The 12,358-nt window shown below is 30.2% G+C and overlaps 1 protein-coding gene across 3 annotated transcripts; it reads right to left on the bottom strand.

The window, feature by feature from the left end:
- Positions 1-3,625: 3,625 nt before the first annotated feature.
- Positions 3,626-10,109, bottom strand: LOC148227974 (serine protease snk-like). 3 transcript variants are annotated; one of them, XM_088200007.1, is made up of 12 exons: positions 9,962-10,109; positions 9,717-9,894; positions 9,307-9,500; positions 9,079-9,236; positions 7,699-7,821; positions 7,536-7,625; positions 6,063-6,145; positions 5,865-5,992; positions 5,644-5,802; positions 5,308-5,438; positions 3,929-4,080; positions 3,626-3,856 (listed from the first exon to the last, which is right to left on the bottom strand). In XM_088200007.1, exons 5-12 carry the CDS (start codon positions 7,769-7,771, stop codon positions 3,698-3,700), a joined length of 975 nt encoding a protein of 324 aa, XP_088056133.1. In that variant the 5' UTR covers positions 7,772-7,821; positions 9,079-9,236; positions 9,307-9,500; positions 9,717-9,894; positions 9,962-10,109; the 3' UTR covers positions 3,626-3,697. The 3 variants fall into 3 exon arrangements, with proteins under 3 accessions (XP_088056133.1, XP_088056131.1, XP_088056132.1); XM_088200005.1 differs by lacking the exons at positions 9,079-9,236; positions 9,307-9,500; positions 9,717-9,894; positions 9,962-10,109 and adding an exon at positions 7,890-8,103; XM_088200006.1 differs by lacking the exons at positions 9,079-9,236; positions 9,307-9,500; positions 9,717-9,894; positions 9,962-10,109 and adding an exon at positions 7,890-8,103 and having other exon boundaries at positions 6,063-6,097.
- Between the last annotated feature and the right edge of the window lie 2,249 nt (positions 10,110-12,358).

The raw sequence follows: 12,358 nt of genomic DNA, 5'->3' as shown, positions 1-12,358 counted from the left end.
GCTTTTAATTACTTCTACAATATATATTATTATGTTAATTATTTTTGTGGAACATTTTATTCGCGGTTTAACATTTAAATGTGGTTTTCCGTTTACAAAACGGATACTGTTAAATAGTTTTTAGCGCAGTTAAACATATACGATACTAATTGTAATTAAATTATAATATTAGATCAGAAAAATTAAATTATTAATATTCTGAATATGTATCAATATGATAACAAAAAAATCTTAAATACAGGTATCTATAATATATTGCATCAATATTTAACGGTATTTAAAAGTTTTAATGTATACTAGAATACCGGTATTGAGAGTCTTAAAGGCAAAGGAAAATTAATACAGCTATGTATAATTTGTTTAAAGTCACTTAAACTGATAATATATTAAAATAGCACAGATACAAAGAAAATGATTTCTGAATATGAAAGAGTTCCGATTTTTTTATCTACATATATAAATGTTAACCAAATTTCTCACACTATTTCTATCTATCTTATTGTGTATGTATTAAATGTATTAAATTTATTTTAAAATGTAACAATATTTTATTCTAATCTAACGTTGATTTTTATATTAAAAAATCAACGTTATCAACATTAAAACCATTGATATTTAAATAAAAATATGATAAAATATAATAATTGTCGCTTGAGACAAGTTGCACCGAAGCGATTTTGATGCTGTGTTTGCACTTGGAAGCGCTGTTATTTTAACTAGGTAATTTAATGTCGGATGCTGTTAAGCTATTCATTTTAAAATATCTAAGAAAGAGGATACTATGTATTCAGACTCACACTCAATCACTTGATGCTAAGTACTCATCATCCTTTCTACTGTTACATTTACCGTCAAAACACTGTCACAAAGTCCTTTAATAAGATATTTCAGTATTTCTTGATATTTCCATTAGTGTCTCCGTCGCCACAATGTGTCACACGAGAGCGTTTCGCCACAATAATAATGCTGGGCCATAAAAATACTTGTTGCGACACTTGCACAGACATTAGGGGCCAACTTTGTACGGCCCAGGCTTTACATGTTTCATTATCACCGCGGAGAGAAAGAGCCCCATAAAAAGTTACCCCGCGAAGGCTGTAAAACACGAACAACGCAAATGATAACGCTGTGTGATTGATGACGTGACGTTCTTTGTTACAAACGTGTGGGGGTGATGTAAATGTAAAAACATGGCACCCGGATTTGTGTTCAGATTGTAAATATCCGATCTCATTGTTTCACATTAGATTTAATTTTTATAAATTTTAACTTATATAAAATAATGAAGTAGAGAAAGCAGAAATTAACACATAAAAGAAGAACATATTTTTCATTGAATTAAAAATCTGGTAGAAATAAAATACTACCCAATAATATAAGTGGAATCAAGAAATCTGAAATGTCAATACAGATAAATACAAAAAAGGATTTAGAAGAGGTAAATCAATAAATTAAACCGGGGAATTTTCTATGGAAATTTCACATATTTTTAAAGCTGCATATAATAAATATAAATTAATTTTATGCAGCATTTGCTGTATAAGATTATCTAAAGTGATGATAAAACTTTTAAAAGGCAATTTCCAGAGTGAGAAATCAGAATTTTATATATTGTTTTAGATCACCTCCACAGAGGCTCTAAATATTTTTATAAATAGTGCGAATCCGCATTTGTGTGAATGCTAGGGTCTCCAATTCGAGTAATCGAGTACTCGATACTCGAGTATTTTTGTCTATTTTTCAAGTACTTGATAATCGAGTATTTTGAAAATTACTCGATTAATACTCGAAATTAAAAAATTTTGAAATATTTCAGAAACAAAAATAACTTTAGCTCGGTCCGGTAAAGGTTAACGTCTTGCTTTTATTTGGCGTTTATGCCCGAAGTCCCGAGTTAGAGCGGTTACTATCAGGTATAATTTTTTCATAGTTCCATAGTTGCATAGTTCCGGTCGTCGGCTATGTTAGTGGGTACGATGGAGAAATTTCTTTTGTGTTTTCTGTTCGACAGTCCCGACTTATCTAATTTATGGCAATGAACAATATGAAATATCAACAAAAAAAATTTTTAGGTTTTATGACTATGCAATTGTAGCGTAAAGTGTTGTAAATTGTTTACACTGATCCCTCAGCTTAAAATATAAATCAAAACAATTGTGTGTTTTAAAGGCATTTACAGTAAAGTCAGTTCTTTGCGAACCGTTTAGCTCTAGAGTGAAAGGGATTCACCCAAATACATCTTCGAAGGATATAGATTTAAATTCTTCGCATTAATCAGAAGGAGTAGAATATTGTACATTGTTAAGAAAAAAATCTATTCAAGAAGAATTACAAAATGCTATTTTGTCAATAGTCGAAGGAAATAAGAGAAAAGCAAAGAAGGGAATGAAAGAAGAGAACATAAAAAGAGAGTTCAAAAAATTTGATATTTATAAAAAGCGAACAGATATAAATTAGAAGCCTTTTCCAACGCGTAAATGACAATAAGACCAACATCAACAGCAACGGAAAGGGTTTTTTCCATAACGGGAATAATAAAACCAAAGGTTAGCAGTAATATTAAGTTCGAGACACTTTTTGCATTATTATTTTTAAAAAGTATGTTCGTGAAGTTAAAATAATTGTAAAAATTAACATACTAAGTATTTTATTTACTTATTTATATGTGCACGAATTTGAATATTAGCTATTTTGGTACATTTGGTAAATACTCGAAAGTACTCGAGTACTCGAGTATTTTAAAATTTTAATATTCGATACTCGAGTAGTTGATGGTTCGAGTAATTGGAGACTCTAGTGAATGCTCTGGCATACTTTCAGGTCATCAGCATATAATAAATATCCCATAGAGAAAATCTATATACTATGTCACACTATTCAGATTGTTTATAAAATAATAAATATATACTGTGCTTAGAAAATTATTATCTCAATCGATCAATTCAAATTTTATAGTATAACAAGATTATATATGTCGAGGTTTTAAAATCATTTTCAGATTCCTTTAAGTCTAGTATTTATAGACGACCACACTTTGACAACAACTTCAACAATATACACTCAAGATTTCGTTGAACTGATTTCTAAACGTAGATGAACTAATCAAGTAAGCAAACTTTTGAGAAACTAGAGCGTCTAGATATTGCACCAAAGTTGTAAATTTGATTCAACTAATATTATTATATGCTCCAGTTAGAAGTTATTTATTACATCACATACTGTTTGGTTAGTATATAGTGTTTGTTAGATAGCATTTTAAAGTCTTTAAAAGAGTTCTATGGTCACGTCGACACATGAAGCGAGAAGTTGGCGCTTTGACGGATGGTCTTTCTCTGTTGAGGGGTTAAATTTACCCCATTCCGTTACTGGTTTTCTCGCTGAAAACTTGTGTCGGTTTGACGACCATTTTCCGGCTTTCGTTAATTGCAAAGTCTTGTTTTTAAAGCGTTTAAACAAGTTTTGCTTGAAATGTTCGTTAAGCCTAAGATAATGCATTTCCACTTATTGAAAAAATAGTTTTTAAAAATTGAGTCACAACTATATAAAAACACGTCACAAATATGTTATGTTCCTCACTCCTAACTATATAACATAAATATATAACACTATAATAAAAAAGCATGCATCGATTTTCAATCATGTTTAGTATTTATGGTTTATGATGTTTTGATACAATAGTTTTCAATACTGTTCTCCATTATGTCCAAACGATACTTTCAATCCAATCAATGTAATAACTGACTCTTGTATATACACCAGGGATTTTTACTCCAAGGCATCCAATACCAAAGGAAGTAACACCAGCTATAAAATTTCCGCCATCTGTTAAAATAGCTAAAGGTCCTCCACTATCGCCCTAAAATATTAAAAAAAAATTGTAAGCTCAGTTATAATTTTTTGTAGTAGGTATAACGAATTTTAAAGTTACCCGACACATGTCTTGTGTGCCGTTAGCTCCAGCGCAAAATTGTGAATCGATTATCCCATTCGGCAGATTTCTTCTATTTTTATATCCAGCATTGCAAGTTACATTATCTACTAATGTTAATGTAACTTTTTGAAGAATATCTGAAGATTTTGCTGAAATAATTTTAAAACAGTATATTAAAGTAAACTGTATTTAATTCATTATAAATTTATAAACATTACAGTTTTTCATAAGAAAATGATAAACTGCTTTATGATTACTGTTTAAATTTTATGCCTAAACTACACTCTCTGGAAGTTGTCCGAACCAAAGTTACAACTGAAGTCAGCCGAGATCTACGACTTCGAGTAAGCGACCACACTGTCGCAAATTTAATATGCCGTTCGGACGGCGGCTTCTGTCACAAACAGCGCGCGATCGAAAAATGTGCCAAATAATTGCAATTTTTAAATTGTCATATTATTAAAATTACGCTACTGATAATTATAAAAGTTTATGTGGGCACTAACCAATACAATATCAGTGAAAACTTTCGGTCGTATATATTCAATTTACGCAAAATCTTTGTCGGCTTTTGCAAAATGCCATAAGGCATAAAAATAATACTTCAGAATACGAACACCGCATCTGTGATGATCCTAGAATTTGTTGCCATCGATTCTAAATGAGAATTCGTTATTGTATGACATTTATATAAACCGATCTAGGAAAATACATAAGGATATTCGAAACGATTTTTTTTAACAAAATCAAGTACCACTAATTATTTAATTTCATATGAAAAAAATATAATATTGATATCTGTTTGAAGAATATACCTTCACAAATATAATTAATCCCTTTTGGTGCCCTAAAATATTCAAAGATGTCAGTAAGAGTCTGTTGAAGTCCCCGATAAGCATGTGGTATTATAACTTGACCACGATGCAGCGCTCGACATGCGTGCTAACCATAGGACGCCTACGCGCATACTGAAATTAACCCGAGTTACTCGTTCTATCTCAGTTTGCGAAATACCATATCATTATCTCTCTCACTTTCGTCACTTAACATGCGAGAGAGCGAAAGGGAAAGTATCTCACCGCTCGCGCTCGAAAGAGCAGCTCCGACTTTGGTCCGTTTGCCAACAATGTTCGGAAGCACTCGAAGCTGGCAAAGTCGACTTTACCTCCCGTTCTCGGTTACCTCGGACAACTTCCGAGAGATTTTAAAGCGGGCAGAACCGAACTCGACCGAAGTAACCCACTATATTCTCTGTCCTTGGCCAACTTCCAGAGAGTGTAGTGCTGTCATTAAAGTTGTTTTTTTTTTTAAAAACAAACAAGTTGAGTTTGACTTTATTATACCAGACGCTATAGATTTGTTTGAAACATATTTACATTTTCCTGTTTCACCCCAACCAAAACCATTAAATATAGATGTTGGTGGTACTATATTATTCTCAGGTTTAACACCAAATGAGAAATCATTCCTTTGCAATAAACACGCTATCTCAATTGTTTTGGTGAAGCTACAAAATTAAAAAATTCTAATTAATAAAAATTGTAATTTATCATTCGACCTACTGCATTATATTTTTTTACTAATTACTGAAAATTGTTCATATATTATTAAAATATTGCTTTTGAAACACAGTAGGATACAGAAACGACGCAGTAGCTATTGTATTTTTAAAGCCAACTTGTATTTGTGTATGCGATATAGAAAGCTCTTACCTAACTTTTCCTGCGAGCCTTAATAATGCGATATCATTGTATTTAACAGGAGGCTTATATTGTGGATGTACATATATTTCAGCGATTGCTACATCTCGTGAGTGAGTCGAAGATTCCTTTAAATTAATAGTACCTAACTTGACTATGTTCGGATTTATACTGTAAATTAAAAATAAATTTAATCAATATGTGTTTTATTTATATTATTTAAAAGCACTAACGTATTTAATCGAGGATCTATTGCTGTTGTGCAATGAGCTGCAGTCAGAACATATAATTCACTGATAAGTGTGCCTCCGCAGTTCCAAGCGTAGCCTGTTTCATCTGCCAATAGCCATCCAACTGCAACCTATTTAATTGTAGAGGTTAATTTTAATCGAAGTTAAGACAAGTAAAGTTTTTTTAATATGTGCTCATACCACGCCAGCAAATTCACCATCAAATGCATCCACACCTCCGCCGCCCAAAATTTTCGGAGAATTATAAACATTGCTTAGACAAACTTGGATAAAAAAAAAATTTATTAGTATTTTAATACCAGATTTATTCTTACTGTTTAATTTGTTTTGCGTATCAAGTAGGGCTAACTCTTTAAACATGTGTATTTAACCGATCCTAATAACTGCAGTAAATGATCATTACGCATTTAGCACATTAATACCTGCACTACACTCTCTGGAAGTTGTTCGAACCGAAGTTAATGACGTCTGGACGGCGGCTTCTGTCACGTACAGCCGGCATATTTGCGCGCGATCGAAAAAAGTGCCAAAGAAACACAATTTTTAAATTATCATATTATTAAAATTACGCTACTGATAATTATAAAAGTTTGTGTGGGCACTCACCACTACAATATCAATGAAAACTTTTCAATCGTAAATATTCAATTTACGCAAAATCTTTGTCGGCTTTTGCAAAATGTCATAAGGCATAAAAATGATACTTCAGAATACGAACACCACATCTGTGACTATCCTAACATTTGTCGCCATCGATTCTAAATAAGAATTCGTTATGGTGTGACATTTATATAAACCGATCTACGAAAAGACAATATTTTAAACGATTTTTTTAGCAAAATCAAGTACCACTAATTATTTTTTAATTATTTAATTTTATATGAAAAAAAATATAATAACCAAGTCGACTGAATTACCCCACTTTATTAATTAACCACGGACAAATTCCGAGAGATTTTAGAGCAGGCAAAACCGAACTCGATCAAAGTAACCCACTATATTCTCCGTCCTTGGCCAACTTCTAGCGAGTGTAGTGCAGGCATAAGAAGAAAGCCACTAAAATTGATATAGTTCTGTGTTCTGATAATAAAATAATATAACTAAATGACAATTTATCATAAAAATTGTACTTTTGCAAATATGTGGTCAATAACTAATACTCATGCCTTTATATGTTGGGTCTAGAATACCTAGTTGAGGATGTTAAAGGTTATTTAAGCGTTTTAATCAAATTTATTATTTAGTTTTATTATTAATTCATGGCCAATTTAATTTATGGGTTTCCGTCACTTTTTATCAAGACTATCGGTTACAGAAAATCATGCATTTCGTGAAAATTTTCTAATATTTTATTTTCACAAAAAAAGTAATTTGAGAATTTTAATAAAATATTTATCTAAATTATCAATTGGTGCAATATCTTGTATAAATTTAGGTAAATAATGAAATCTCGAAAACGTAACGAAATTATCAGGTTACAGGGTTTGATATAGAAAAAAATATATAATATTAGAAAAAAAAACAAAAAAACACATTAAAAATACAAAATCTATCAAACCTAATTATTAGACCTTCTATGGAATTTCGCATAAGTGAATTTAATTCCACGTGTAAAAATAAAGCAGAATAGCTAAAATGTTAAAAATATATTACAGTTTAAGGCCAGGTCTCCGACGTTTCCTGTACTCTTTGTCTTCAATAAAATAGGTTTAGGTCTCGGACAACAGACGATCGGCGTAAAACCTTTATAAACATTTGTATATTAAATAAATTAGTAATATTAATACATAACTTATATATTTTGATAATATTATACCACTAAAACTACACGTCACTGGCATTATTTTCTTTGTTTTCAGCTGATCTTGAACAATTGGACATTGATACATATATTTACAAACACCCTGAGTTGTACTATTGAAAGTACAGCTTTCCCCTTCTAAAGAATCAAACATATATAATAAACACTATATATTAAATATCTAAAAAAAATATGCACGTGTTTACCAAATAGGTTTAGTCTAGGATTAGTACATTGCACCACTGATCTGTTTATAAGAACAAACAAAAAAATAAAAGTTTTTATTAGCCACATTTTCTAGCAGAACAATAGTTTGTCTAATTGATTTTAAGAAAGGTATTATATTTTTATATTGGATTCTAAAAAAATAATATAAGCTCAAGCCATTGAGCGCAACGACTGAACTGAAGAGAACTGAAAGAGTTGTATGCAATTATAAACTCTTTATCTAGTTTAAAATTCTATGTACAGAGCATTTAAGAAGTTTATTTGCAGTGTTTTTATTCATATTAAAAAATATACTCTATTGAAAAAATACACAAAACACAAAATTGTAAGTATATTTAAATTAATAAACAAAATACTGTTTCACAACCAAATATTTTTTTTTTGCAATAAAAAAAAATATTTGCAATAAAAAAAAACGATTTAAATTTATTAAAAAATATTGAATTAATCCTTAAAACTTATGTAAACCCCGTAAATTCTAATTAAACGTATTTTAGTCTTTTAAACTTTTAATTTGTCCTAAATATTTTTTTTATATTAAATATTTCTAGATTCACGCATTAGTCGCAGCTTTCCGTTTTACCATTATTATTTTATTTTAACATACTTTATTAGGTACAGTGTTTGTATAAAAACAGCAGAAAATACAATTTATAAGGTCTCATTTGGCACACAGTTCATCCGGATTTGCACCAGCCGCAGCCCTGGTCCAGCTGAGAAGCCCGAAATCTAGAGTTTAACCCGATCTTAAAAGGCTGATAAAGGTAAAATAATGTATTTATCAATATAAATAATCATTCAAATTATATTTGTTTCAATAAAAATGTGGCGGATTTAATAATAATTTATAGTATTAAAAACTTTGCCTTTTACAAATAAACGTCTGACCACTAGGTCAGCAAAAGTATAATACTATTGTGAAAAATGACATATATTTGCATACATATGACAACGAATTACGCAATGTCTACTATTGTCGTTTACAATCAATGACCATGCATAATTTTTGAGAGCGATTTATCAATAACTTGTATGCGACGACCGGATGTTCAAAAACAAAACATATTTATATTCGGTTATTTTGCAATATTTGCTAAATATGTTTGTGGTTATATGGTTTTATAAGTACAAATATTCAATTACTTTACATTGTGGTGTCATAATAACCTTTTTACGAATCGCTAAATATGTCCTCGTATCGTTCTCTCATTGGTTCTAAAAAGTAATTTCACCTCACTATCTGCACGAGCAATAACATCCACGACACGCGCTCAGGGACAAGCACTGACGCCTTCCAGAAGGAGATATTCATGTAGTTTGTATCACTATATAGAAATATATATTTTTAATTACATTCTTTAAATAATATATCATACGTGTAAAATTGTTATTTACCTCTGAATAAACTTGCCGAAGTATGTCGATTTCTCGACAATAACCCTTATTGCAGTGCAGGTAGAAACAAAAATAACAAACAATCGTATTTTATTGCAACGTATATGACGTTCTTCTTGTGACTCAGCTCTAGCATGCGCCAATGCACATATGTGTGTAAAAATTGGAAGGTCTGAAGTTCAATGTTATAGATCCTATTAAAAATATCTATTACATATTAAAATTAAGTACTAATTTCTAACATATTATAATACAAAATTAAATGTATAATTATATGCATTTTAATAAGTCACATTATGGTGAAAAATATGTTGTATTATAAAACGCAAATTGCATTTAAATAATATAACTATACAATACTAAAAGCATACATCGAAATCCAATAATTTTTTTTACGTTTTGGTGCTCACAATTTGCGGTTTATGATGTTTTGATAAAATGGTTTCCATTATGCCCAAACGATACCTTTAATCCAATCAATGTAATAACTGACTCTTGTGTATACATCAGGAATTTTTACTCCAAGGCATCCAATACCAAAGGAAGTAACACCAGCTATAAAATAGCTAAAGGTCCTCCACTATCACCCTAAAATATTAAAAAAAATTGTAAACTCAGTTATAAATTTTTGTAATATAACGTATTTTAGAATTACCCAACACAAGTCTTGTGTGCCGTTAGCTCCTGCGCAAAATTGTGAGTCGATTATTCCTATTGGCAAACTTCTTCTATTTTTATATCCAGCATTGTAAGTTATATTATCTACTAATTTTAATGTTACTCTTTGAAGCATATCTGAAGATTTTGCTGAAATATAATTTAAAACGATGTGTTAAAGTGTACTTTATTATTTAATTATAAAAATGAGGCGTGTGGAATATTAATGTATATTTTTAAAACAATGCGTATATTTTTTTATATTGTCTGTATATTCTAGAATTCATAAGGGCAAATGATTGAAAATACGAATGGAACTAATACACCATAAAATAAAATAAAATGTGAACTTTTATGTTTTTTTTAATTTAAATGTAAATTTGTATTTCCTAGTTTTTACTGTTTAAACTTTTAGGTAATGTTAAAAATACACAGTTGTTGAGTTTGACTTCATTATTCCAGACGCTATATATAGGTATTAAACATATTTACATTTTCCTGCTTCACCCCAACCAAACCATTAAATACAGAGCTTGGTGGTAGTATATTGGTGGTAGTATGGTGGTGGAGAAATCATTCCTTTGTAATAAACAGGCCATCTCAATTGTTTCGGTGATTCTATAATACAAAATGAGGCATTTGCTAATTAAAAATATATTTAAAAAATGGTGATGTATCAATCATACAGTTATTTTATTATTCCTTAAGAAACGACAATCATTTTAGGATTATCAAATATTAACAACGTTTCTTACATATAAAATACTACTTTTGTAAATAAATAAAAACGGACTTTATATTTTAAATACATGAAATATTTTTATTGATTATTTATTAGCATGTCTGTAATACACCTCGGATTGTTTAAACCAGGGCTGTGGAGTCGTTAAAAAAAAACACGACTCCGACTCCGATTCCGATATTTACCAACAACACGACTCCACTCCGACTCCTACTCCGACTTCGACTCCGACTCAAAAAAGTTTAATTTTATCAGGTATTTTTGGTGTTTTTCTACACGTTTAATATTCATACGCTATACACATTCATTATTACGCAATTAAAAATTCATAAATTTCATAATTTAAAAAAATGGTCGGAGTTGCTCATTTTTCACGACTCCGACTCCGACTCCGACTCCACAGCCCTGGTTTAAACTTATGTTTAATTTCCGTAATATCTACCGTAAATTGTTTCTAATTAAAACTTGCTGTATTCCTGAGGCTAATTCACAATTAATCTTTTGACTAGTTAAGCAAACATAATAAAAATATTTAAATTAATGAACATTTCCTGTCTAAAGTGAGTTATAATATGTATTACTGTAGCTATAGATATAGACTAATCTCATTGCATGAAAATGGCTAGAATATGTAGAGCCAGAGACATTTATGGTGAGAATAGGTTAAATAAAGATAATGGAACTCTTACCTAGCTTCTTCTGCGAGCCTTAATAATGCAATATCATTGTATTTAACAGGAGGTTTATATTGTGGATGTACATATATTTCAGCGATTGCTACATCTTGTGAGTGATTCGAAGATTCCTTTAAATTAATAGTACCTAACTTGACTGTTGGATTTACACTGTAAATTAAAAATAAATTTAATCAATATGTGTTTTATTTATATTATTTAAAAGCACTAACGTATTTAATCGAGGATCTATTGCTGTTGTGCAATGAGCTGCAGTCAGATAAGTGTGCCTCCGCAGTTCCAAGCGTAGCCTGTTTCATCTGCCAATGGCCATCCATCTGCAACCTATTTAATTGTAAAGGTTAATTTTAATAAAAAATATATTTAATCTTGTGTTTTATTTATATTATTTTTAAGCACAAACGTTTTCAAATTAGAATTTCTTTCTGTTGTACAATGAGCTGCAGTCAGAACATATAATTTACTACTGAGTGTACCTCCGCAGCTCCAAGCGTAGCCTGTCCTATTTGTCAATGGCCATCCAACTGCAACCTATTTATTGTTAAAGGTTTATTTAAATTGATAATAAAACAACTTATGTTTATTTTAATATGTGCTCATACCATGCTAGCAAATTCACCAGAAAATGCATTTATTCCGCCACCGGCAATGCGATACGTCGGGGAATAAATATTGCTTAGACAAACTTGGATACAAAAAACATTTTTTATTTCAGTTTTAGTTTTATACATAACTTAAAGATCAGGTTTCTAATGCTAATAAAATAATAATATTAAGTAAGGAAAAAGCATAACAATCATCGAGACAACTCAACCTAAATGGTACATATTTTTGAACAAGACAAAACCACACTAGCAAACATAATTATAAGACTTTTTATAATGAAATTTTATGGGTTTTGCACAAGTAAATTTAATTCCAAATGTAAAAATAAAAAAAAGAGTTAAATATGTATTAC

The sequence above is a fragment of the Plectrocnemia conspersa genome, unplaced genomic scaffold (assembly GCF_051122295.1).
Source record: "Plectrocnemia conspersa isolate PC_06_02 unplaced genomic scaffold, ASM5112229v1 ptg000012l, whole genome shotgun sequence".
Taxonomy (NCBI): domain Eukaryota; kingdom Metazoa; phylum Arthropoda; class Insecta; order Trichoptera; family Polycentropodidae; genus Plectrocnemia; species Plectrocnemia conspersa.
The sequence above is the reverse complement of the archived record's forward strand: the minus strand, read 5'-3'. Positions and strand labels throughout refer to the sequence as shown.

Excerpts from the sequence above, each read along its gene's own strand:
- LOC148227974 (XM_088200005.1), bottom strand. The coding sequence starts at position 7,977 with ATGTGGCTAATAAAAACTTTTATTTTTTTGTTTGTTCTTATAAACAGA. Across the intron at positions 5,803-5,864 it reads ATAGATCCTCGATTAAATAC|TATAAATCCGAACATAGTCA; the intron begins GTTAGTGCTTTT and ends TTTAATTTACAG. Across the intron at positions 4,081-5,307 it reads TTGGGGTGAAACAGGAAAAT|CAAAATCTTCAGATATTCTT; the intron begins GTAAATATGTTT and ends AAATTATTTCAG.